Source organism: Coregonus lavaretus (genome assembly GCF_964263955.1).
Source record: "Coregonus lavaretus genome assembly, contig: HAP1_SCAFFOLD_1815, whole genome shotgun sequence".
Taxonomy (NCBI): Eukaryota; Metazoa; Chordata; class Actinopteri; order Salmoniformes; family Salmonidae; genus Coregonus; species Coregonus lavaretus.
The window spans coordinates 68,115-95,967 of NW_028157508.1; the positions used below are offsets into that span (position 1 = coordinate 68,115).

Sequence of the window (27,853 nt, forward strand, 5' to 3'; positions counted from 1 at the left end):
TCCTGATTCTCCACCCTTCTCCCTATACACACTGGGGATACGTCCTGATTCTCCACCCTTCTCCCTATACACACTGGGGCTACGTCCTGATTCTTCACCCTTCTCCCTATACACACTGGGGATACGTCCTGATTCTCCACCCTTCTCCCTATACACACTGGGGCTACGTCCTGATTCTCCACTCTTCTACCACACACTGGGGATACGTCCTGATTCTCCACTCTTCTCCCTATACACACTGGGGATACGTCCTGATTCTCCACCCTTCTCCCTATACACACTGGGGATACGTCTTGATTCTCCACTCTTCTACCACTCACTGGGGATACGTCCTGATTCTCCACTCTTCTCCCTATACACACTGGGGATACGTCCTGATTCTCCACCCTTCTCCCACACACTGGGGATACGTCCTGATTCTCCACTCTTCTACCACACACTGGGGATACGTCCTGATTCTCCACTCTTCTACCACACACTGGGGATACGTCCTGATTCTCCACCCTTCTCCCTATACACACTGGGGCTACGTCCTGATTCCTCACCCTTCTCCCTATACACACTGGGGCTATGTCCTGATTCTCCACTCTTCTACCACACACTGGGGATACGTCCTGATTCTCCACTATTCTACCACACACTGGGGATACGTCCTGATTCTCCACTCTTCTCCCTATACACACTGGGGATACGTCCTGATTCTCCACTCTTCTCCCACACACTGGGGCTACGTCCTGATTCTCCACCCTTCTCCCTATACACACTGGGGATACGTCCTGATTCTCCACTCTTCTCCCTATACACACTGGGGATACATCCTGATTCTCCACCCTTCTCCCACACACTGGGGATACGTCCTGATTCTCCACTCTTCTACCACACACTGGGGATACGTCCTGATTCTCCACTCTTCTCCCTATACACACTGGGGATACGTCCTGATTCTCCACCCTTCTCCCACACACTGGGGATACGTCCTGATTCTCCACTCTTCTCCCACACACTGGGGCTACGTCCTGATTCTCCACCCTTCTCCCTATACACACTGGGGATACGTCCTGGTTCTCCACCCTTCTCCCACACACTGGGGCTACGTCCTGATTCTCCACCCTTCTCCCACACACTGGGGATAGGTCCTGATTCTCCACTCTTCTCCCACACACTGGGGATACGTCCTGATTCTCCACCCTTCTCCCTATACACACTGGGGCTACGTCCTGATTCTCCAACCTTCTCCCTATACACACTGGGGATACGTCCTGATTCTCCACCCTTCTCCCTATACACACTGGGGATACGTCCTGATTCTCCACCCTTCTCCCTATACACACTGGGGATACGTCCTGATTCTCCACCCTTCTCTCTATACACACTGGGGCTACGTCCTGATTCTCCACCCTTCTCCCTATACACACTGGGGCTACGTCCTGATTCTCCACTCTTCTCCCTATACACACTGGGGATACGTCCTGATTCTCCACCCTTCTACCACACACTGGGGATACGTCCTGATTCTCCACCCTTCTCCCTATACACACTGGGGCTACGTCCTGATTCTCCACCCTTCTCCCACACACTGGGGATACGTCCTGATTCTCCACCCTTCTCCCTATACACACTGGGGATACGTCCTGATTCTCCACCCTTCTCCCACACACTGGGGATACGTCCTGATTCTCCACCCTTCTCCCACACACTGGGGATACGTCCTGATTCTCCACTCTTCTCCCTATACACACTGGGGATACGTCCTGATTCTCCACCCTTCTACCACACACTGGGGCTACGTCCTGATTCTCCACCCTTCTCCCTATACACACTGGGGATACGTCCTGATTCTCCACCCTTCTCCCACACACTGGGGATACGTCCTGATTCTCCACCCTTCTCCCTATACACACTGGGGATACGTCCTGATTCTCCACCCTTCTCCCTATACACACTGGGGATACGTTCTGATTCTCCACTCTTCTCCCTATACACACTGGGGATACGTCCTGATTCTCCACCCTTCTCCCTATACACACTGGGGCTACGTCCTGATTCTCCACCCTTCTCCCACACACTGGGGATACGTCCTGATTCTCCACCCTTCTCCCTATACACACTGGGGATACGTCCTGATTCTCCACTCTTCTACCACACATTGGGGATACGTCCTGATTCTCCACTCTTCTCCCTATACACACTGGGGATACGTCCTGATTCTCCACCCTTCTCCCTATACACACTGGGGATACGTCCTGATTCTCCACCCTTCTCCCTATACACACTGGGGATACGTCCTGATTCTCCACCCTTCTCCCACACACTGGGGATACGTCCTGATTCTCCACCCTTCTCCCTATACACACTGGGGATACGTCCTGATTCTCCACCCTTCTCCCTATACACACTGGGGATACGTCCTGATTCTCCACCCTTCTCCCTATACACACTGGGGATATGTCCTGATTCTCCACTCTTCTACCACACACTGGGGATACGTCCTGATTCTCCACTCTTCTCCCTATACACACTGGGGATACGTCCTGATTCTCCACCCTTCTCCCTATACACACTGGGGATACGTCCTGATTCTCCACTCTTCTACCACACACTGGGGATACGTCCTGATTCTCCACTCTTCTCCCTTTACACACTGGGGATACGTCCTGATTCTCCACCCTTCTCCCTATACACACTGGGGATACGTCCTGATTCTCCACCCTTCTCCCTATACACACTGGGGCTACGTCCTGATTCTCCACTCTTCTACCACACACTGGGGATACGTCCTGATTCTCCACTCTTCTACCACACACTGGGGATACGTCCTGATTCTCCACCCTTCTCCCTATACACACTGGGGATACGTCCTGATTCTCCACCCTTCTCCCTATACACACTGGGGATACGTCCTGATTCTCCACCCTTCTCCCTATACACACTGGGGATACGTCCTGATTCTCCACCCTTCTCCCTATACACACTGGGGCTACGTCCTGATTCTCCACCCTTCTCCCACACACTGGGGATACGTCCTGATTCTCCACCCTTCTCCCTATACACACTGGGGATACGTCCTGATTCTCCACTCTTCTCCCTATACACACTGGGGATACGTCCTGATTCTCCACTCTTCTCCCTATACACACTGGGGATACGTCCTGATTCTCCACCCTTCTCCCTATACACACTGGGGATACGTCCTGATTCTCCACCCTTCTACCACACACTGGGGATACGTCCTGATTCTCCACCCTTCTCCCTATACACACTGGGGATACGTCCTGATTCTCCACCCTTCTCCCTATACACACTGGGGATACGTCCTGATTCTCCACTCTTCTACCACACACTGGGGATACGTCCTGATTCTCCACCCTTCTCCCTATACACACTGGGGATACGTCCTGATTCTCCACCCTTCTCCCTATACACACTGGGGATACGTCCTGATTCTCCACCCTTCTCTCTATACACACTGGGGCTACGTCCTGATTCTCCACCCTTCTCCCTATACACACTGGGGCTACGTCCTGATTCTCCACTCTTCTCCCTATACACACTGGGGATACGTCCTGATTCTCCACCCTTCTACCACACACTGGGGATACGTCCTGATTCTCCACTCTTCTCCCTATACACACTGGGGATACGTCCTGATTCTCCACCCTTCTACCACACACTGGGGCTACGTCCTGATTCTCCACCCTTCTCCCTATACACACTGGGGATACGTCCTGATTCTCCACCCTTCTCCCACACACTGGGGATACGTCCTGATTCTCCACCCTTCTCCCTATACACACTGGGGATACGTCCTGATTCTCCACCCTTCTCCCTATACACACTGGGGATACGTTCTGATTCTCCACTCTTCTCCCTATACACACTGGGGATACGTCCTGATTCTCCACCCTTCTCCCTATACACACTGGGGATACGTCCTGATTCTCCACCCTTCTCCCACACACTGGGGATACGTCCTGATTCTCCACCCTTCTCCCTATACACACTGGGGATATGTCCTGATTCTCCACTCTTCTACCACACACTGGGGATACGTCCTGATTCTCCACTCTTCTCCCTATACACACTGGGGATACGTCCTGATTCTCCACCCTTCTCCCTATACACACTGGGGATACGTCCTGATTCTCCACTCTTCTACCACACACTGGGGATACGTCCTGATTCTCCACTCTTCTCCCTTTACACACTGGGGATACGTCCTGATTCTCCACCCTTCTCCCTATACACACTGGGGATACGTCCTGATTCTCCACCCTTCTCCCTATACACACTGGGGCTACGTCCTGATTCTCCACTCTTCTACCACACACTGGGGATACGTCCTGATTCTCCACTCTTCTACCACACACTGGGGATACGTCCTGATTCTCCACCCTTCTCCCTATACACACTGGGGATACGTCCTGATTCTCCACCCTTCTCCCTATACACACTGGGGATACGTCCTGATTCTCCACCCTTCTCCCTATACACACTGGGGATACGTCCTGATTCTCCACCCTTCTCCCTATACACACTGGGGCTACGTCCTGATTCTCCACCCTTCTCCCACACACTGGGGATACGTCCTGATTCTCCACCCTTCTCCCTATACACACTGGGGATACGTCCTGATTCTCCACTCTTCTACCACACACTGGGGATACGTCCCGATTCTCCACTCTTCTCCCTATACACACTGGGGATACGTCCTGATTCTCCACCCTTCTCCCTATACACACTGGGGATACGTCCTGATTCTCCACCCTTCTACCACACACTGGGGATACGTCCTGATTCTCCACCCTTCTCCCTATACACACTGGGGATACGTCCTGATTCTCCACCCTTCTCCCTATACACACTGGGGATACGTCCTGATTCTCCACTCTTCTACCACACACTGGGGATATGTCCTGATTCTCCACCCTTCTCCCTATACACACTGGGGCTACGTCCTGATTCTCCACTCTTCTCCCTCACACTGGGGATACGTCCTGATTCTCCACTCTTCTCCCACACACTGGGGATACGTCCTGATTCTCCACCCTTCTCCCTATACACACTGGGGATACGTCCTGATTCTCCACCCTTCTCCCTATACACACTGGGGATACGTCCTGATTCTCCACCCTTCTCCCTATACACACTGGGGATACGTCCTGATTCTCCACTCTTCTCCCACACACTGGGGATACGTCCTGATTCTCCACCCTTCTCCCACACACTGGGGATACGTCCTGATTCTCCACCCTTCTCCCACACACTGGGGATACGTCCTGATTCTCCACTCTTCTCCCGAAGTGTGCGCATGGATTTAAAAGCATATGATTGGTGAAAGCATTGGCTGGAGGGAGTTTTCACTGTTGTTAAATCCATGTGAGGAAGTGTGCAAGTGTACAGTCCAGGAGAAGGGTGGAGAATCAGGACGTAGCCCCATTGTGTGGTAGAAGGGTGGAGAATTGGAACGTAGCCCCAGTGTGTGGTAGAAGGGTGGAGAATTGGAATGTAGCCCCAGTGTGTGGTAGAAGGGTGGAGAATTGGAATGTAGCCCCAGTGTGTGGTAGAAGGGTGGAGAATTGGAATGTAGCCCCAGTGTGTGGTAGAAGGGTGGAGAATTGGAATGTAGCCCCAGTGTGTGGTAGAAGGGTGGAGAATTGGAATGTAGCCCCAGTGTGTGGTAGAAGGGTGGAGAATTGGAATGTAGCCCCAGTGTGTGGTAGAAGGGTGGAGAATTGGAATGTAGCCCCAGTGTGTGGTAGAAGGGTGGAGAATTGGAACGTAGCCCCAGTGTGTGGTAGAAGGGTGGAGAATTGGAACGTAGCCCCAGTGTGTGTGTGACCCTGGGTTCAGCAGCTCTGAACAGCCTGTCTGCTCAACCTTGCTCTGGTTGGCTACTGTCTGCAATTGACTGTACAACACACACACACACACACACACACACACACACACACACACACACACACACACTGAGCATTTGCCTAAATCCCACAGTTGAGGACTGGTTGTTCTTCGGGTGATTTGCATAACCATCTAGAGAGAGAGAGATGGTCTAGTCCAGAATACCCCCCTCTATAGAGAGAGATTGTCTAGTCCAGAATAAATCGAATCAAGCTTTATTTATACAGCACATTTCGGACATGGAATGCAACACAATGTCCTTCACAGGGAAAAACTTATAAAAATATGAAAATAAAAGCAGAAATATTTACTACAAACACAAGATAAAAACTAAAGAATGACAAACTGAAGGACTAAAAAGCCTCCTGAGGAAAAGCAAAGCTAACAAGATGTGTTTTAAGATCTCTTTTCAATATGTCCCCAGTTTCAGCCCCCCTCAGGTTCTCTGGCAGGCTATTCCAGAGGCTGGGGGCATAGTAACTAAAGGCTGCCTCTCCATGCCTCTTGGTCCTGGGTTTGGGATCGTTAAAAGGCCCAGTGCCAGAACCTGAGGGACCTACTGGGTACATAACTTAAAAGCATGTCTGACATGTATTGGGGTGCGCAATCGTGGAATGATTAAAAAATCGATAGAAGAATCTTAAAATGAACTCTAGAACTCACAGGCAGCCAGTGGTGATGGTGTGGTGGTGGTGGTGATGGGCAGAGACCTTAAAACAGGTGTAATGTCCACCTGGTCCTGGTCTGTACCCGTGCTGCAGCATTCAGTATATATACAGTGAGGGAAGAAAGTATTTGATCCCCTGCTGATTTTGTACGTTTGCCCACTGACAAATAAATGATCAGTCTATAATTTTAATGGTAGGTATATTTGAACAGTGAGAGACAGAATAACAACAAAAAAATCCAGAAACACGCATGTCAAAAATGTTATAAATTGATTTGTTTTTTAATGAGGGAAATAAGTATCTGACCCCACTGCAAAACATGACTTAGTACTTGGTGGCAAAACCCTTGTTGGCAATCACAGAGGTCAGACGTTTCTTGTAGTTGGCCACCAGGTTTGCACACATCTCAGGAGGGATTTTGTCCCACTCCTCTTTGCAGATCTTCTCCAAGTCATTAAGGTTTCGAGGCTGACATTTGGCAACTCGAACCTTCAGCTCCCTCCACAGATTTTGTATGGGATTAAGGTCTGGAGACTGGCTAGGCCACTCCAGGACCTTAATGTGCTTCTTCTTGAGCCACTCCTTTGTTGCCTTGGCCGTGTGTTTTCGGTCATTGTCATGCTGGAATACCCATCCACGACCCTTTTTCAATGCCCTGGCTGAGGGAAGGAGGTTCTCACCCAAGATTTGATGGTACATGGCCCCGTCCATCGTCCCTTTGATGCAGTGAAGTTGTCCTGTCCCCTTAGCAGAAAAACACCCCCAAAGCATAATGTTTCCACCTCCATGTTTGACGGTGGGGATGGTGTTCTTGGGGTCATAGGCAGCATTCCTCCTCCTCCAAACACGGCGAGTTGAGATGATGCCAAAGAGCTCCATTTTGGTCTCATCTGACCACAATACTTTCACCCAGTTCTCCTCTGAATCATTCAGATGTTCATTGGCAAACTTCAGACGGACAAGTATATGTGCTTTCTTGAGCAGGGGGACCTTGCGGGTGCTGCAGGATTTCAGTCCTTCACGGCGTAGTGTGTTACCAATTGTTTCCTTGGTGACTATGGTCCCAGCTGCCTTGAGATCATTGACAAGATCCTCCCGTGTAGTTCTGGGCTAATTCCTCACCATTCTCATGATCATTGCAACTCCACGAGGTGAGATTTTGCATGGAGCCCCAGGCCGAGGAAGATTGACAGTTCATTTGTGTTTCTTCCATTTGCGAATAATCGCACCAACTGTTGTCACCTTCTCACCAAGCTGCTTGGCGATGGTCTTGTAGCCCATTCCAGCCTTGTGTAGGTCTACAATCTTGTCCCTGACATCCTTGGAGAGCTCTTTGGTCTTGGCCATGGTGGAGAGTTTGGAATCGGATTAATTGATTGCTTCTGTGGACAGGTGTCTTTTATACAGGTAACAAATTGAGATTAGGAGTACTCCCTTTAAGATTGTGCTCCTAATCTCAGCTCGTTACCTGTATAAAAGACACCTGGGAGCCAGAAATCTTTCTGATTGAGAGGGGGTCATTTTTGACATTTTTGACATGCGTTTTTCTGGATTTCTTTGTTGTTATTCTGTCTCTCACTGTTCAAATAAATCTACCATTAAAATTATAGACTGATCATTTCTTTGTCAGTGGGCAAACGTACAAAATAAGCAGGGGATCAAATACTTTTTTCCCTCACTGTATAACAATGGCACCGGAGGGGATGGCAGCCGTTTTACAGGGCTCCTAACCAACTGTGCTATTTTGTTTGTTTTTTCGCATTATTTGTAACTTATTTTGTACATAATGTTGCTGCTATCGTCTCTTATGACCGAAAATAACTTCTGGATATCAGAACAGCGATTACTCACCTCGAACTGGACGAAGATATTTTCTTTAATGAGTCCGATGCGAAGGATATACTGCTTCACCGAGACCAGGCCCAAATCCCCGTCATTCGCGTGGAGAAAACATTTACATTTACGTCATTTAGCAGACGCTCTTATCCAGAGCGACTTACAAATTGGTGCATTCACCCTATAGCCAGTGGGGGGTAGAAGGATTACTTTATCCTATCCCAGGTATTCCTTAAAGAGGTGGGGTTTCAAATGTCTCCGGAAGGTGGTGAGTGACTCCGCTGTCCTGGCGTCGTGAGGGAGCTTGTTCCACCATTGGGGTGCCAGAGCAGCGAACAGTTTTGACTGGGCTGAGCGGGAACTATGCTTCCGCAGAGGAAGGGGAGCCAGCAGGCCAGAGGTGGATGAACGCAATGCCCTCGTTTGGGTGTAGGGACTGATCAGAGCCTGAAGGTACGGAGGTGCCGTTCCCCTCACTGCTCCATAGGCAAGCACCATGGTCTTGTAACGGATGCGAGCTTCAACTGGAAGCCAGTGGAGTGTGCGGAGGAGGGGGGTGACGTAAGAGAACTTGGGAAGGTTGAACACCAGACGGCTTGCGGCATTCTGGATGAGTTGTAGGGGTTTAATGGCACAGGCAGGGAGCCCAGCCAACAGCGAGTTGCAGTAATCCAGACGGGAGATGACAAGTGCCTGGATTAGGACCTGTGCCGCTTCCTGTGTAAGGCAGGGTCGTACTCTCCGAATGTTGTAGAGCATGAACCTGCAGGATCGGGTCACCGCCTTGATGTTAGCGGAGAACGACAGGGTGTTGTCCAGGGTCACGCCAAGGCTCTTCGCACTCTGGGAGGAGGACACAACAGAGTTGTCAACCGTGATGGCGAGATCATGGAACGGGCAGTCCTTCCCCGGGAGGAAGAGCAGCTCCGTCTTGCCAGGGTTCAGCTTGAGGTGGTGATCCGTCATCCATACTGATATGTCTGCCAGACATGCAGAGATGCGATTCGCCACCTGGTTATCAGAAGGGGGAAAGGAGAAGATTAGTTGTGTATTGTCAGCGTAGCAATGATAGGAGAGGCCATGTGAGGATATGACAGAGCCAAGTGACTTGGTGTATAGGGAGAAAAGGAGAGGGCCTAGAACTGAGCCCTGGGGGACACCAGTGGTGAGAGCACGTGGTGCGGAGACAGCTTCTCGCCACGCCACTTGGTAGGAGCGACCGGTCAGGTAGGACGCAATCTAGGAGTGAGCCGCGCCGGAGATGCCCAGCTCGGAGAGGGTGGAGAGGAGGATCTGATGGTTCACAGTATCAAAGGCAGCAGACAGGTCTAGAAGGACAAGAGCAGAGGAGAGAGAGTTAGCTTTAGCAGTGCGGAGAGCCTCCGTGACACAGAGAAGAGCAGTCTCAGTTGAATGACCAGTCCTGAAACCTGACTGGTTTGGATCAAGAAGGTCATTCTGAGAGAGATAGCAAGAGAGTTGGCTAAAGACGGCACGCTCAATAGTTTTGGAAAGAAAAGAAAGAAGGGATACTGGTCTGTAGTTGTTGACATCAGTGGGATCGAGTGTTGGTTTTTTGAGAAGGGGTGCAACTCTCGCTCTCTTGAAGATGGAAGGGACATAGCCAGCGGTCAAGGATGAGTTGATCAGCGAGGTGAGGTAGGGGAGAAGGTCACCGGAGATGGTCTGGAGAAGAGAGGAGGGGATGGGGTCAAGCGGGCAGGTTGTTGGGCGGCCTGCAGTCACTAGTCGCAAGATTTTATCTGGAGAGAGAGGGGAGAAAGAAGTCAAAGCATAGGGTAGGGCAGTGTGAGCAGGACCAGCAGTGTCATTAGACTTAACAAACAAGGATCGGATGTCGTCAACCTTCTTTTCAAAGTGGTTGACGAAGTCATCCACAGAGAGGGAGGAAAGGGGGGGGTGGGGGGAGGATTCAGCAGTGAGGAGAATGTGGCAAAGAGCTTCCTAGGGTTAGAGGCAGATGCTTGGAATTTAGAGTGGTAGAAAGTGGCCTTAGCAGCAGAAACAGATGAAGAAAATGTAGAGAGGAGGGAGTGAAAAGATGCCAGGTCGGCAGGGAGTTTAGTTTTCTTCCATTTCCGCTCAGCTGCCCGGAGCTCTGTTCTGTGAGCTCGCAATGAGTCATCAAGCCACGGAGCTGGAGGGGAGGACCGAGCCGGCCGGGAGGATAGGGGACACAGGGAGTCAAAGGATGCAGAAAGGGAGGAGAGGAGGGTTGAGGAGGCAGAATCAGGAGATTGGAGGGAGAAGGATTGAGCAGAGGGAAGAGATGATAGGATGGAAGAGGAGAGAGTAGTGGGAGAGAGAGAGCGAAGGTTGCGGCGGCGCGTTACCATCTGTGTAGGGGCAGAGTGAGTAGTGTTGGAGGAGAGCGAGAGAGAAAAGGATACAAAGTAGTGGTCGGAGACATGGAGGGGAGTTGCAGTGAGATTAGTAGAAGAGCAACATCTAGTAAAGATGAAGTCAAGCGTATTGCCTGAGAAAAGATGGAGATACAGGGGGCGAAGGTCGGGGTGCCTTGTGAGGATTCATTGGCGAGTGGGTAAACTGCCTCTACCATTCGTTTTGGCCAAGGTGCAATCACTGGAAAATAAACTGGATGATCTACGGTCGAGAGTATCCTTCCAATGGGACATTAAAAACTGTAATATTTTATGTTTCACCGAGTCGTGGCTGAATGACGACATGGATAATATTCAGTTGGCTGGATTTTCCGTGCATCGGCAGGACAGAGCAGCTACGTCTGGTAAGACGAGGGGTGGGGGTGTGTCTCTATTTATCAATAACATCTGGTGCAGGATGTCTAATATTAAAGAAGTCTCCAGATATTGCTGGCCTGAGGTAGAGTACCTCATGATAAGCTGTAGACCCACTATCTACCAAGAGAGTTCTCATCTATATTCTTCGTAGCTGTTTATTTACCACCACAAACCGATGCTGGCACTAAGACCGCAATCAACGAGCTGTATAAGGCCATAAGCAAACAAGAAAATGCTCATCCAGAAGCGGCGCTCCTAGTGGCCAGGGACTTTAATGCAGGCAAACTTAAATCCGTTTTACCTAATTTCTACCAGCATGTCACATGTGCAACCAGAGGAAAAAAAACTCTAGACCAGAGTTTGTCTCTCCATACCTCTCTCTTCCTAACAAGTCTGTCTCTCTCCATACCTCTCTCTTTCTAACAAGTCTGTCTCTCTCTTTCTAACAAGTCTGTCTCTCTCCATACCTCTCTCTTTCTAACAAGTCTGTCTCTCTCTTTCTAACAAGTCTGTCTCTCTCCATACCTCTCTCTTTCTAACAAGTATGTGTCTCCATACCTCTCTCTCCTCCCTCCTTCTCTCTCTCCTCCCTCCTTCTCTCTCTCCTCCCTCCTTCTCTCTCTCTCCTCCCTCATTCTCTCTCTCCTTTTGTCCTCTCCCAGACACCTGATCTGTCCATTCTGAGGAGATTCTGATCTTTTTCACATCTGTCCTCTAAAACAGGTCACACACACACACATGGCCTGTGGTTACAGTAGGTATGTGCTCATCTCTGTGAGAATCTAATGAACTGCTACAAACTGCACTCCTTCACTCCCCTTCTCTCTGTAGTGTGCACTCCTTCACTCCCCTTCTCTCTGTAGTGTGCACTCCTTCACTCCCCTTCTCTCTGTAGTGTGCACTCCTTCTCTCTGTAGGGTGCACTCCTTCACTCCCCTTCTCTCTGTACTGTGCACTCCTTCACTCCCCTTCTCTCTGTAGGGTGCACTCCTTCACTCCCCTTCTCTCTGTAGTGTGCACTCCTTCACTCCCCTTCTCTCTGTAGTGTGCACTCCTTCACTCCCCTTCTCTCTGTAGTGTGCACTCCTTCACTCCCCTTCTCTCTGTAGTGTGCACTCCTTCACTCCCCTTCTCTCTGTACTGTGCACTCCTTCACTCCACTTCTCTCTGTAGTGTGCACTCCTTCACTCCCCTTCTCTTTGTAGGGTGCACTTGTTCACTCCCCCTCATGGTGATTGGTGTACGGTATTCTAGAAAGGTGTTTTAATATTCAACATTTCACACAGTTCAGACAATATGGCCGCCGCATCGAATTTTACTGTGAACATCTCAAACAGGTTACATAACGTGTGTGTGTGTGTGTGCGCAGGGTGAGGCTGAGTGAGAGCAGGCTCTCTCTGTTGCATCAGTATGCCAGAGACCACAGCAAATAACCCCCCTCTCAGCCTATAAATAAACCCTGGGGTGTGTGAGTGTGGCACATGGAACAGGCCTCAGCAGCAATCCCAGAATTCCTGTGCCAGTCATGTGACCCTGGAGTCTGTTATTTTTGCATGTTCAGTTCGAAGGGGGTTAGGGTGTGTTAAGGTTAGTTAAGGTTAGGGCCTGAGGTAGGTGAATCACTAATCTTAACATAATTACATAATATAGTTATTTGGAAGATGAAATAATGTGGTTACTGTAGATACATTGAACTGATATCTTGTGATGCAAAGCAAACACAACCGTAACCCCCAGGCCTTTATAAACACACAACCGTAACCCCCAGGCCTTTATAAACACACAACCGTAACCCCCAGGCCTTTATAAACACACAACCGTAACCCCCAGGCCTTTATAAACACACAACCGTAACCCCCAGGCCTTTATTATAAACACACAACCGTAACCCCCAGGCCTTTATTATAAACACACAACCGTAACCCCCAGGCCTTTATAAACACACAACCGTAACCCCCAGGCCTTTATTATAAACACACAACCGTAACCCCCAGGCCTTTATAAACACACAACGTAACTCCCAGGCCTTTATTATAAACACACAACCGTAACCCCCAGGCCTTTATTATAAACACACAACCGTAACCCCCAGGCCTTTATTATAAACACACAACCGTAACCCCCAGGCCTTTATTATAAACACACAACCGTAACCCCCAGGCCTTTATTATAAACACACAACCGTAACCCCCAGGCCTTTATTATAAACACACAACCGTAACCCCCAGGCCTTTATTATAAACACACAACCGTAACCCCCAGGCCTTTATAAACACACAACCGTAACCCCCAGGCCTTTATAAACACACAACCGTAACCCCCAGGCCTTTATTATAAACACAGTGTGTTGTCTGTTCTCTCCAGGTATCTCCAACCCCAAACAGCCCAAGAATGAAGGAAAGAGTTTCACCTTTGACTACTCCTACTGGTCACACACTACGGTGAGGTTATCTCTCTCTCATTGAGCCCAAGTACCCACAGTTTCTCTCTTCTTCATAGTAAATCTGGTAACTGTGTGTCCATGTTGTGTCCTATCTCCCCAGGCGGAGGATGAGAGATTTGCCTCCCAGAGACAAGTCTATAAGGACATTGGAGAGGAGATGCTGCTTCATGCGTTTGAAGGATACAATGTCTGTATCTTCGCCTACGGACAGACAGGTTGGTTCACCTATCTAGCTATAAATACTACCCATGATATATTGACCTATCTAGCTATAAATACTACCCATGATATATTGACCTATCTAGCTATAAATACTACCCATGATATATTGACCTATCTAAATATAAATACTACCCATGATATATTGACCTATCTAGCTATAAATACTACCCATGATATACTGAGATGTTTTTCTGTTGTTCATTATAATTCCAGGAGCAGGGAAGAGTTACACCATGATGGGCCGGCAGGAAGAGGGACAGGAGGGGATCATACCACAGGTAACTGACCCCTGACCTCTGATACATCTATACCATCATCACAGCCATCTTCGTTTAAACAACAACCTAAACTGAGCTGAATTTAACCCATTGTTGATATTGCAATTTTTACCAATGTAAATGGCTTATCTTGTGACCTCTCTCTCTCCATCTCTCTCTCTCTCCATCTATCTCTCTCTCTCCATCCATCCATCTCTCTCTCTCTCCATCCCTCTCTCTGTCCATCCCTCTCTCTCTCCATCCCCCTCTCCCTCATCCCTCTCTCTCCATCCATCTCTCTCTCTCTCTCTCTCTCTCTCTCTCTCTCTCTCTCCATCCCTCTCTCATCTCTCTCCATCCATCTCTCTCCATCCCTCTCTCTCCATCCCTCTCTCATCTCTCTCCATCCCTCTCTCTCCATCCCTCTCTCATCTCTCTCCATCCCTCTCTCTCCATCCCTCTCTCATCTCTCTCCATCCCTCTCCATCCATCCCTCCCTCTCTCTCTCCATCCCTCTCTCTCCATCCATCCCTCTCTCATCTCTCTCCATCCCTCTCTCATCTCTCTCCATCCCTCTCTCTCTCCATCCCTCTCTCTCTCCATCCCTCTCTCTCCATCCCTCTCTCATCTCTCTCCATCCTCTCTCTCTCTCCATCCCTCTCTCTCTCCACCCCTCTCTCTCCACCCCTCTCTCTCCATCCCTCTCTCTCTCCATCCCTCGCTCTCTCCACCCCTCTCTCTCTCCACCCCTCTCTCTCTCCACCCCTCTCTCTCCATCCCTCTCTTTCTCCATCCCTCTCTCTCTCCATCCCTCTCTCTCTCCATCCTCTCTCTCTCCATCCTCTCTCTCTCCATCCTCTCTCTCTCTCATCCCCCCCTCTCTCTCTCCATCCATCCATCTCTCCATCCATCCATCCCTCTCTCCATCCATCCCCCTCTCTCTCCGTCCCCCTCTCTCTCCATCCCTCTCTCATCTCTCTCCATCCCTCTCTCTCTCCATCCCTCTCTCTCTCCATCCCTCTCTCTCTCCATCCCTCTCTCTCTCCACCCCTCTCTCTCCACCCCTCTCTCTCCATCCCTCTCTCTCTCCATCCCTCTCTCTCCACCCCTCTCTCTCCATCCCTCTCTCTCTCCATCCCTCTCTCTCTCCATCCCTCTCTCTCTCCACCCCTCTCTCTCTCCACCCCTCTCTCTCTCCACCCCTCTCTCTCCATCCCTCTCTTTCTCCATCCCTCTCTTTCTCCATCCCTCTCTCTCTCCATCCCTCTCTCTCTCCATCCTCTCTCTCTCCATCCCTCTCTCTCTCTCATCCATCCCTCTCTCTCTCCATCCATCCCTCTCTCCATCCATCCATCCCTCTCTCCATCATCCCCCTCTCTCTCCGTCCCCCTCTCTCTCCATCCCTCTCTCATCTCTCTCCATCCCTCTCTCTCTCCATCCTTCTCTCTCTCATCCCTCTCTCTCTCCATCCCTCTCTCTCTCCACCCCTCTCTCTCCACCCCTCTCTCTCCATCCCTCTCTCTCTCCATCCCTCTCTCTCCACCCCTCTCTCTCCATCCCTCTCTCTCTCCATCCCTCTCTCTCTCCATCCCTCTCTCTCTCCATCCCTCTCTCTCTCCACCCCTCTCTCTCCACCCCTCTCTCTCTCCATCCCTCTCTCTCTCCATCCCTCTCTCTCCACCCCTCTCTCTCCATCCCTCTCTCTCTCCATCCCTCTCTCTCTCCATCCCTCTCTCTCTCCATCCCTCTCTCTCTCCACCCCTCTCTCTCCATCCCTCTCTCTCTCCATCCCTCTCTCTCTCCATCCCTCTCTCTCCACCCCTCTCTCTCCATCCCTCTCTCTCTCCATCCTCTCTCCATCATCCCTCTCTCTCATCCCCCTCTCTCTCTCCATCCATCCCTCTCTCCATCCATCCATCCCTCTCTCCATCCATCCCCTCTCTCTCCGTCCCCCCCTCTCTCTCTCTCTCTCTCTCCATCCCTCTCTCATCTCTCTCCATCTCTCTCCATCCCTCTCTCTCTCCATCCCTCTCTCTCTCCATCCCTCTCTCTCTCCATCCCTCTCTCTCTCCACCCCTCTCTCTCCATCCCTCTCTCATCCCCCTCTCTCTCTCCATCCCTCTCTCTCTCTCATCCTCTCTCTCTCTCATCCCCCCCTCTCTCTCCATCTCTCTCCATCCCTCTCTCTCCATCTCTCCATCCCTCTCTCCCTCTCTCTCTCTCTCTCTGTCCCCCTCTCTCTCCATCCATCCCCCTCTCTCATCTCTCTCCATCCCCCTCTCTCTCCATCCCTCTCTCTCATCTCTCTCCATCCCTCTCTCTCCATCACTCCATCCCTCTCTCCCTCTCTCTCTCTCTCCATCCCCCTCTCTCTCTCTTTCCATCCCCTCTCTCTCTCCATCCCCCTCTCTCTCTCCATCCTCTCTCTCACTCTCTCCCTCTCCATCCCTCTCTCTCTCTGTCTTTCTCCATCCATCCCACTCTCTCTCTCCATCCCTCTCTCATCTCTCTCCATCCCTCTCTCTCTCCATCCCTCTCTCTCTCCATCCCTCTCTCTCTCCATCCCTCTCTCTCTCCACCCCTCTCTCTCCACCCCCTCTCTCTCCACCCCTCTTTCTCTCCATCCCTCTCTCTCCATCCCTCTCTCTCCATCCCTCTCTTTCTCCATCCCTCTCTTTCTCCATCCCTCTCTCTCTCCATCCCTCTCTCTCTCCATCCTCTCTCTCTCCATCCCTCTCTCTCTCTCATCCCCCCCTCTCTCTTCTCCATCCATCCCTCTCTCCATCCATCCATCCCTCTCTCCATCCATCCCCCTCTCTCCGTCCCCCTCTCTCTCCATCCCTCCCCCTCTCTCCGTCCCCCTCTCTCTCCATCCCTCTCTCATCTCTCTCCATCCCTCTCTCTCTCCATCCCTCTCTCTCTCCATCCCTCTCTCTCTCCACCCCTCTCTCTCCACCCCTCTCTCTCCATCCCTCTCTCTCTCATCCCTCTCTCTCTCCATCCCTCTCTCTCCACCCCTCTCTCTCCATCCCTCTCTCTCTCCATCTCTCTCTCTCTCCATCCCTCTCTCTCTCCATCCCTCTCTCTCTCCACCCCTCTCTCTCCATCCCTCTCTCTCTCCATCCCTCTCTCTCTCCATCCCTCTCTCTCCACCCCTCTCTCTCCATCCCTCTCTCTCTCCATCCTCTCTCCATCATCCCTCTCTCTCATCCCCCTCTCTCCATCCATCCATCCCTCTCTCCATCCATCCATCCCTCTCCTCCATCCATCCCCCTCTCTCTCCGTCCCCCCTCTCTCTCTCTCTCTCTCTCTCCATCCCTCTCTCATCTCTCTCCATCCCTCCCTCTCTCCATCTCTCTCTCTCCACCCCCTCCTCTCCATCCCTCCATCCCTCTCTCTCTCCATCCCTCTCTCTCTCCACCCCTCTCTCTCCATCCCTCTCTCTCTCCATCCCTCTCTCTCTCCATCCCTCTCTCTCCACCCCTCTCTCTCCATCCCTCTCTCTCTCCATCCTCTCTCCATCATCCCTCTCTCTCATCCCCCTCTCTCTCTCCATCCATCCCTCTCTCCATCCATCCATCCCTCTCTCCATCCATCCCCCTCTCTCTCCGTCCCCCTCTCTCTCTCTCTCTCTCTCTCCATCCCTCTCTCATCTCTCTCTCCATCCCTCCCTCTCTCCATCTCTCTCTCTCCACCCCTCTCTCTCTCCATCCCTCTCTCTCTCCATCCCTCTCTCTCTCCATCCCCCTCTCTCTCTCCATCCCTCTCTCTCTCTCCATCCCTCTCTCTCTCTCATCCCCCCCTCTCTCTCCATCCCTCTCTCTCCATCTCTCTCCATCCATCTCTCTCCATCCCTCTCTCCTCCTCTCTCTCTCTCTCTGTCCCCCTCTCTCTCCATCCATCCCCCTCTCTCATCTCTCTCCATCCCCCTCTCTCTCATCTCTCTCCATCCCTCTCTCTCATCTCTCTCCATCCCTCTCTCTCCATCTCTCCATCCCTCTCTCCCTCTCTCTCTCTCCATCCCCCTCTCTCTCTCTTTCCATCCCCCTCTCTCTCTCCATCCCCCTCTCTCTCTCCATCCCTCTCTCTCTCTCTCTCCATCCCTCTCTCTCTCTGTCTTTCTCCATCCATCCCACTCTCTCTCTCCATCCCTCTCTCTCTCTCCATCCCTCTCTCTCCATCTCTCCATCCCTCTCTCCCTCTCTCTCTCTCTCTGTCCCCCTCTCTCTCATCCATCCCCCTCTCTCATCTCTCTCCATCCCTCTCTCTCTCCATCCATCCCACTCTCTCTCTCCATCCCTCTCTCTCTCTGTCTTTCTCCATCCATCCCACTCTCTCTCTCCATCCCCCTCCCTCTCTCTCTCCATCCCTCTCTCTCTCTCCAGCTGTGTGAGGATTTGTTTAAGAGGACAGTTGGGAACACAGATCCTGATCTCTCCTTCTCAGTAGAGGTATGACACCCCCACTTCTAGACTGCATTCCCTTCCTTCCTTTACTTGGAGTAAGCCCTTTAGTGACGTATCAATTCTACACTCTTCTAGCACCCTTCACTTCTACTCTTCCACACTTCACTTCTCCCCTTCACTAGTCCGTACTCTATTACAGGTGTCATACATGGAGATCTACTGTGAGAGGGTGCGTGACTTGTTGAACCCTAAGTCGAAGGGTACACTCCGTGTTAGGGAGCACCCTATAATGGGACCCTACGTTGAAGATCTGTCTAAACTGGCTGTAACCGGATACAACGACATTCAGGACCTAATGGACTGCGGAAACAAAGCTAGGTGAGGGAACAGAGTGTGTGAGTGGATAGATTGATGATTATACCAATTCAGTGGCCTTGGGTTAGGGGTTAGGGTTAGGGTTAGGTGGCCTTGGGTTGGGGTTAGGGATAGGGTTAGGGTTAGGGTTAGGTGGCCTTGGGTTAGGGTTAGGGTTAGGTGGCCTTGTGGTTAGAGGTTGGGGTTAGGGTTAGGGTTAGGTGGCCTTGTGGTTAGAGGTTAGGGTTAGGGTTAGGGTTAGGTGGCCTTGTGGTTAGAGATTGGGGGTTCGATCCCGGTTTATGCCTCTCTGCTCGGCACTCAGCATTAAAATATAGACCCTGCGATAGACTAGTGTCCCTGTCCAGGGGGTGTCCTGTACATCAAGCTGTCTCACTACAGAAACAGGAGATAGACTAGTGTCCTGTCCAGGGGGTGTACTGTACATCAAGCTGTCTCACTACAGAAACAGGAGATAGACTAGTGTCCTGTCCAGGGGGTGTACTGTACATCAAGCTGTCTCACTACAGAAACAGGAGATAGACTAGTGTCCTGTCCAGGGGGTGTACTGGTACATCAAGCTGCCTCACTACAGAAACAGGAGATAGACTAGTGTCCTGTCCAGGGGGTGTCCTGTACATCAAGCTGTCTCACTACAGAACCAGGAGATAGACTAGTGTCCTGTCCAGGGGGTGTACTGGTACATCAAGCTGCCTCACTACAGAAACAGGAGATAGACTAGTGTCCTGTACATCAAGCTGTCTCACTACAGAAACAGGAGATAGACTAGTGTCCTGTCCAGGGGGTGTACTGGTACATCAAGCTGCCTCACTACAGAAACAGGAGATAGACTAGTGTCCTGTCCAGGGGGTGTCCTGTACATCAAGCTGTCTCACTACAGAAACAGGAGATAGACTAGTGTCCTGTCCAGGGGGTGTACTGGTACATCAAGCTGTCTCACTACAGAAACAGGAGATAGACTAGTGTCCTGTCCAGGGGGTGTACTGTACATCAAGCTGTCTCACTACAGAAACAGGAGATAGACCATTCTGTGTGGGTGTGATATATTGGTGAAAGCAGATTGTTTGCTATATTAACTCATTGTGTAATTGATTTTAGGACAGTGGGGTGTGTGTGTGTGGGTGTGTTCATTGAGGGATTACTAGTTGACTGACTGATATATTGATTGATTGGTATTGATTTCAGGACGGTGGGGTGTGTGTGTGTGGGTGTGTTCATTGAGGGATTACTAGTTGACTGACTGATATATTGATTGATTGGTATTGATTTCAGGACGGTGGGGTGTGTGTGTGTGGGTGTGTTCATTGAGGGATTACTAGTTGACTGACTGATATATTGATTGATTGGTATTGATTTCAGGACGGTGGGGTGTGTGTGTGTGGGTGTGTTCATTGAGGGATTACTAGTTGACTGACTGATATATTGATTGATTGGTATTGATTTCAGGACGGTGGCGGCGACCAATATGAACGAGACGTCTAGTCGTTCCCACGCAGTCTTCACCATCGTGTTCACACAGAAACGAAGAGACCAACTCACCTCCCTGGACACTGAGAAGGTAGGAGGAGGAGGGGGGGAGGAGGGGGGGAGGAGGAGGAGGAGGAGGGGAGGGGGGGGGGAGGAGGAGGAGGAGGAGGAGGAGGGGAGGGGGGGGGGGGAGGAGGAGGAGGAGGGGAGGGGGGGAGGAGGAGGAGGAGGGGAGGGGGGTTATGTGTTTGTGTATGAATGTGTAGTGGAGGTAATTCAGACTTACGCGGTGATTCAGACTTACGCGGTGATTCAGACTTACGCGGTGATTCAGACTTACGCGGTGATTCAGACTTACGTTCCCGTGATGAAGTAGCCCACTGCAAACTCAGACCAAGGGGAATTTCCTATTGCCTAATGAGAAGAGAGAGAGAGATCCCACCCATGACACGTGTCTTATGACAGGAATGAGATGCTTTTCTGTTCTTTAAATGGAGACTAATCTAATATTACATTAATCACATCATAGCTGTTTGGATATCAGAATCTAATACACTGCTCAAAAAAATTAAGGGAACACTAAAATAACACATCCTAGATCTGAATGAATGAAATAATCTTATTAAATACTTTTTTCTTTACATAGTTGAATGTGCTGACAACAAAATCACACAAAAATTATCAATGGAAATCAAATGTATCAACCCATGGAGGTCTGGATTTGGAGTCACCCTCAAAATTAAAGTGGAAAACCACACTACAGGCTGATCCAACTTTGATGTAATGTCCTTAAAACAAGTCAAAATGAGGCTCAGTAGTGTGTGTGGCCTCCACGTGCCTGTATGACCTCCCTACAACGCCTGGGCATGCTCCTGATGAGGTGGCGGATGGTCTCCTGAGGGATCTCCTCCCAGACCTGGACTAAAGCATCCGCCAACTCCTGGACAGTCTGTGGTGCAACGTGGCGTTGGTGGATGGAGCGAGACATGATGTCCCAGATGTGCTCAATTGGATTCAGGTCTGGGGAACGGGCGGGCCAGTCCATAGCATCAATGCCTTCCTCTTGCAGGAACTGCTGACACACTCCAGCCACATGAGGTCTAGCATTGTCTTGCATTAGGAGGAACCCAGGGCCAACCGCACCAGCATATGGTCTCACAAGGGGTCTGAGGATCTCATCTCGGTACCTAATGGCAGTCAGGCTACCTCTGGCAAGCACATGGAGGGCTGTGCGGCCCCCCAAAGAAATGCCACCCAAGTAACTGTCCAATTAATAAGTCATTTTATAAAAGTTGATATTCTGTTAACTCAAACCCAAATAATGTTGTTGACTCTCCCTTTACTTGGATGATGCTGTTGACTCTCCCTTTACTTGGATGATGCTGTTGACTCTCCCTTTACTTGGATGATGCTGTTGACTCTCCCTTTACTTGGATGATGCTGTTGACTCTCCCTTTACTTGGATGATGCTGTTGACTCTCCCTTTACTTGGATGATGCTGTTGACTCTCCCTTTACTTGGATGATGCTGTTGACTCTCCCTTTACTTGGATGATGCTGTTGACTCTCCCTTTACTTGGATGATGCTGTTGACTCTCCCTTTACTTGGATGATGCTGTTGACTCTCCCTTTACTTGGATGATGCTGTTGACTCCCTTTACTTGGATGATGCTGTTGACTCTCCCTTTACTTGGATGATGCTGTTGACTCTCCCTTTACTTGGATGATGCTGTTGACTCCCTTTACTTGGATGTGAAACGAGTCTCTCCCATCACCTTCCTCCCTCCACAGGTCAGTAAGGTTAGAGGTTAGAGGTTAGAGGTTAGGGGTTAGGTTTTAACCATGTTATTCTCTCCAGGTCAGTAAGGTGAGTCTGGTGGACCTAGAGGTCAGAGGTTAGGTTTTAACCATGTTATTCTCTCCAGGTCAGTAAGGTGAGTCTGGTGGACCTAGAGGTCAGGGGTTAGGTTTTAACCATGTTATTCTCTCCAGGTCAGTAAGGTGAGTCTGGTGGACCTAGAGGTCAGAGGTTAGGTATTAACCATGTTATTCTCTCCAGGTCAGTAAGGTGAGTCTGGTGGACCTAGAGGTCAGGGGTTAGGTATTAACCATGTTATTCTCTCCAGGTCAGTAAGGTGAGTCTGGTGGACCTAGAGGTCAGAGGTTAGGTATTAACCATGTTATTCTCTCCAGGTCAGTAAGGTGAGTCTGGTGGACCTAGAGGTCAGGGGTTAGGTTTTAACCATGTTATTCTCTCCAGGTCAGTAAGGTGAGTCTGGTGGACCTAGAGGTTAGGGGTTAGGTTTTAACCATGTTATTCTCTCCAGGTCAGTAAGGTGAGTCTGGTGGACCTAGAGGTTAGGGGTTAGGTTTTAACCATGTTATTCTCTCCAGGTCAGTAAGGTGAGTCTGGTGGACCTAGAGGTCAGAGGTTAGGTTTTAACCATGTTATTCTCTCCAGGTCAGTAAGGTGAGTCTGGTGGACCTAGAGGTTAGAGGTTAGGGGTTAGGTTTTAACCATGTTATTCTCTCCAGGTCAGTAAGGTGAGTCTGGTGGACCTAGAGGTTAGGGGTTAGGTTTTAACCATGTTATTCTCTCCAGGTCAGTAAGGTGAGTCTGGTGGACCTAGAGGTCAGAGGTTAGGTTTTAACCATGTTATTCTCTCCAGGTCAGTAAGGTGAGTCTGGTGGACCTAGAGGTTAGAGGTTAGGGGTTAGGTTTTAACCATGTTATTCTCTCCAGGTCAGTAAGGTGAGTCTGGTGGACCTAGAGGTCAGGGGTTAGGTATTAACCATGTTATTCTCTCCAGGTCAGTAAGGTGAGTCTGGTGGACCTAGAGGTCAGAGGTTAGGTTTTAACCATGTTATTCTCTCCAGGTCAGTAAGGTGAGTCTGGTGGACCTAGAGGTCAGAGGTTAGGTTTTAACCATGTTATTCTCTCCAGGTCAGTAAGGTGAGTCTGGTGGACCTAGAGGTTAGGGGTTAGGTTTTAACCATGTTATTCTCTCCAGGTCAGTAAGGTGAGTCTGGTGGACCTAGAGGTCAGGGGTTAGGTTTTAACCATGTTATTCTCTCCAGGTCAGTAAGGTGAGTCTGGTGGACCTAGAGGTCAGAGGTTAGGTTTTAACCATGTTATTCTCTCCAGGTCAGTAAGGTGAGTCTGGTGGACCTAGAGGTTAGGGGTTAGGTTTTAACCATGTTATTCTCTCCAGGTCAGTAAGGTGAGTCTGGTGGACCTAGAGGTCAGGGGTTAGGTATTAACCATGTTATTCTCTCCAGGTCAGTAAGGTGAGTCTGGTGGACCTAGAGGTCAGGGGTTAGGTTTTAACCATGTTATTCTCTCCAGGTCAGTAAGGTGAGTCTGGTGGACCTAGAGGTTAGAGGTTAGGGGTTAGGTTTTAACCATGTTATTCTCTCCAGGTCAGTAAGGTGAGTCTGGTGGACCTAGAGGTCAGGGGTTAGGTATTAACCATGTTATTCTCTCCAGGTCAGTAAGGTGAGTCTGGTGGACCTAGAGGTCAGGGGTTAGGTTTTAACCATGTTATTCTCTCCAGGTCAGTAAGGTGAGTCTGGTGGACCTAGAGGTTAGAGGTTAGGGGTTAGGTTTTAACCATGTTATTCTCTCCAGGTCAGTAAGGTGAGTCTGGTGGACCTAGAGGTCAGGGGTTAGGTTTTAACCATGTTATTCTCTCCAGGTCAGTAGGGTGAGTCTGGTGGACCTAGAGGTTAGAGGTTAGGGGTTAGGTTTTAACCATGTTATTCTCTCCAGGTCAGTAAGGTGAGTCTGGTGGACCTAGAGGTCAGGGGTTAGGTTTTAACCATGTTATTCTCTCCAGGTCAGTAAGGTGAGTCTGGTGGACCTAGAGGTCAGAGGTTAGAGCTCAGGGGTTAGGTATTAACCATGTTATTCTCTCCAGGTCAGTAAGGTGAGTCTGGTGGACCTAGAGGTCAGGGGTTAGGTATTAACCATGTTATTCTCTCCAGGTCAGTAAGGTGAGTCTGGTGGACCTAGAGGTCAGGGGTTAGGTTTTAACCATGTTATTCTCTCCAGGTCAGTAAGGTGAGTCTGGTGGACCTAGAGGTCAGGGGTTAGGTATTAACCATGTTATTCTCTCCAGGTCAGTAAGGTGAGTCTGGTGGACCTAGAGGTCAGGGGTTAGGTTTTAACCATGTTATTCTCTCCAGGTCAGTAAGGTGAGTCTGGTGGACCTAGAGGTCAGGGGTTAGGTATTAACCATGTTATTCTCTCCAGGTCAGTAAGGTGAGTCTGGTGGACCTAGAGGTCAGGGGTTAGGTATTAACCATGTTATTCTCTCCAGGTCAGTAAGGTGAGTCTGGTGGACCTAGAGGTCAGGGGTTAGGTTTTAACCATGTTATTCTCTCCAGGTCAGTAAGGTGAGTCTGGTGGACCTAGAGGTCAGGGGTTAGGTTTTAACCATGTTATTCTCTCCAGGTCAGTAAGGTGAGTCTGGTGGACCTAGAGGTCAGGGGTTAGGTTTTAACCATGTTATTCTCTCCAGGTCAGTAAGGTGAGTCTGGTGGACCTAGAGGTCAGGGGTTAGGTTTTAACCATGTTATTCTCTCCAGGTCAGTAAGGTGAGTCTGGTGGACCTAGAGGTTAGGTTTTAACCATGTTATTCTCTCCAGGTCAGTAAGGTGAGTCTGGTGGACCTAGAGGTTAGAGGTTAGAGGTTAGGTTTTAACCATGTTATTCTCTCCAGGTCAGTAAGGTGAGTCTGGTGGACCTAGAGGTCAGGGGTTAGGTATTAACCATGTTATTCTCTCCAGGTCAGTAAGGTGAGTCTGGTGGACCTAGAGGTCAGGGGTTAGGTTTTAACCATGTTATTCTCTCCAGGTCAGTAAGGTGAGTCTGGTGGACCTAGAGGTTAGAGGTTAGGGGTTAGGTTTTAACCATGTTATTCTCTCCAGGTCAGTAAGGTGAGTCTGGTGGACCTAGAGGTTAGAGGTTAGGGGTTAGGTTTTAACCATGTTATTCTCTCCAGGTCAGTAAGGTGAGTCTGGTGGACCTAGAGGTCAGGGGTTAGGTTTTAACCATGTTATTCTCTCCAGGTCAGTAAGGTGAGTCTGGTGGACCTAGAGGTCAGAGGTTAGGTATTAACCATGTTATTCTCTCCAGGTCAGTAAGGTGAGTCTGGTGGACCTAGAGGTCAGGGGTTAGGTATTAACCATGTTATTCTCTCCAGGTCAGTAAGGTGAGTCTGGTGGACCTAGAGGTCAGAGGTTAGAGCTCAGGGGTTAGGTTTTAACCATGTTATTCTCTCCAGGTCAGTAAGGTGAGTCTGGTGGACCTAGAGGTCAGAGGTTAGAGCTCAGGGGTTAGGTATTAACCATGTTATTCTCTCCAGGTCAGTAAGGTGAGTCTGGTGGACCTAGCGGGTAGTGAGAGAGCTGACTCGTCGGGGGCAAAGGGCTTGAGGTTGAAGGAAGGAGCTAATATCAACAAGTCTCTCACCACCCTGGGGAAGGTGATCTCTGCTCTGGCTGAAATGCAGAACAGTAAGAAGAGGAAGTCAGACTTCATCCCCTACAGAGACTCAGTCCTGACCTGGCTACTGAAAGAAAACCTGGGTGAGAGTCCTGCTGGACATTTCACACAACGTATTAACCGTAAACTGTCACAGGACAGAGGATGGATGGAGGGGAGGTCTATGTGATAGATAAACCTGTCTCTCTCTGTCAGGTGGGAACTCCAGAACAGCGATGATAGCAGCTCTCAGTCCAGCAGACATTAACTATGAAGAAACACTCAGCACACTCAGGTAGGTACATATCTCAGTCTCCATGTGTCTGTCTATCAGTCTCCATGTGTCTGTCTATCAGTCTCCATGTGTCTGTCTATCAGTCTCCATTTGTCTGTCTATCAGTCTCCATGTGTATCAGTTTCCATGTGTATCAGTCTCCATGTGTCTGTCTATCAGTCTCCATGTGTATCAGTTTCCATGTCTATCAGTCTCCATGTGTCTGTCTATCAGTCTCCATGTGTCGGTCTATCACTCTCCATGTCTATCAGTCTCCATGTGTCTGTCTATCAGTCTCCATGTCTATCAGGCTCCATGTCTATCAGTCTCCATGTGTCTGTCTATCAGTCTACATGTCTACATGTCTATCAGTCTCCATGTGTCTGTCTATCAGTCTACATGTCTATCAGTCTCCATGTGTATCAGTCTCCATGTCTATCAGTCTCCATGTGTATCAGTCTCCATGTGTCTGTCTATCAGTCTCCATGTGTCTGTCTATCAGTCTCCATTTGTCTGTCTATCAGTCTCCATGTGTATCAGTTTCCATGTGTATCAGTCTCCATGTGTCTGTCTATCAGTCTCCATGTGTATCAGTTTCCATGTCTATCAGTCTCCATGTGTCTGTCTATCAGTCTCCATGTGTCGGTCTATCACTCTCCATGTCTATCAGTCTCCATGTGTCTGTCTATCAGTCTCCATGTCTATCAGGCTCCATGTCTATCAGTCTCCATGTGTCTGTCTATCAGTCTACATGTCTACATGTCTATCAGTCTCCATGTGTCTGTCTATCAGTCTACATGTCTATCAGTCTCCATGTGTATCAGTCTCCATGTCTATCAGTCTCCATGTGTATCAGTCTCCATGTGTCTGTCTATCAGTCTCCATGTGTATCAGTCTCCATGTGTATCAGTCTCCATGTGTCTGTCTATCAGTCTCCATGTCTATCAGTCTCCATGTGTATCAGTCTCCATGTGTATCAGTCTCCATGTGTCTGTCTATCAGTCTCCATGTGTATCAGTCTCCATGTGTCTGTCTATCAGTCTACATGTCTATCAGTCTCCATGTGTATCAGTCTCCATGTCTATCAGTCTCCATGTGTATCAGTCTCCATGTGTCTGTCTATCAGTCTCCATGTGTATCAGTCTCCATGTGTATCAGTCTCCATGTGTCTGTCTATCAGTCTCCATGTGTATCAGTCTCCATGTGTATCAGTCTCCATGTGTCTATCAGTCTCCATGTGTATCAGTCTCCATGTGTCTGTCTATCAGTCTCCATGTGTATCAGTCTCCATGTGTATCAGTCTCCATGTGTATCAGTCTCCATGTGTCTGTCTATCAGTCTCCATGTGTATCAGTCTCCATGTGTCTGTCTATCAGTCTCCATGTGTATCAGTCTCCATGTGTATCAGTCTCCATGTGTCTGTCTATCAGACTCCATGTGTATCAGTCTCCATGTGTCTATCAGTCTCCATGTGTATCAGTCTCCATGTGTCTGTCTATCAGTCTCCATGTGTATCAGTCTCCATGTGTATCAGTCTCCATGTGTATCAGTCTCCATGTGTCTGTCTATCAGTCTCCATGTGTATCAGTCTCCATGTCTATCAGTCTCCATGTGTATCAGTCTCCATGGGGCGGCGCACAATTGGCACAGCGTCGTCCAGGGTAGGGGAGGGAATGGCCGGCAGGGATGTAGCTCAGTTGGTAGCGCATGGCGTTTGCAACGCCAGGTTGTGGGTTTCGATTC

The 27,853-nt window shown here is 49.7% G+C and overlaps 1 protein-coding gene and 1 long non-coding RNA gene across 2 annotated transcripts in view; both read left to right on the forward strand.

Moving 5' to 3' along the window:
* The window catches only part of LOC311125351 (kinesin-like protein KIF1C), a gene marked incomplete at its 3' end in the record, with an annotated part of 50,515 nt that extends 24,380 nt beyond the window's left edge, over nucleotides 1–26,135 (forward strand). The window contains exons 3-10 of the mRNA XM_084199400.1: nucleotides 13,547–13,623; nucleotides 13,726–13,840; nucleotides 14,061–14,125; nucleotides 18,490–18,555; nucleotides 18,710–18,888; nucleotides 20,332–20,443; nucleotides 25,718–25,940; nucleotides 26,053–26,135. Coding sequence (XP_084055526.1) covers nucleotides 13,547–13,623; nucleotides 13,726–13,840; nucleotides 14,061–14,125; nucleotides 18,490–18,555; nucleotides 18,710–18,888; nucleotides 20,332–20,443; nucleotides 25,718–25,940; nucleotides 26,053–26,135 — 920 coding nt within the window. The remainder of the gene's footprint in view (nucleotides 1–13,546; nucleotides 13,624–13,725; nucleotides 13,841–14,060; nucleotides 14,126–18,489; nucleotides 18,556–18,709; nucleotides 18,889–20,331; nucleotides 20,444–25,717; nucleotides 25,941–26,052) is intronic.
* LOC311125352 lies at nucleotides 21,570–23,828 on the forward strand. Its single transcript, XR_014612872.1, has 4 exons — nucleotides 21,570–22,586; nucleotides 23,070–23,471; nucleotides 23,592–23,672; nucleotides 23,747–23,828. It is a non-coding gene; the product is annotated as an uncharacterized lncRNA (long non-coding RNA).
* Nucleotides 26,136–27,853: the final 1,718 nt, after the last annotated feature.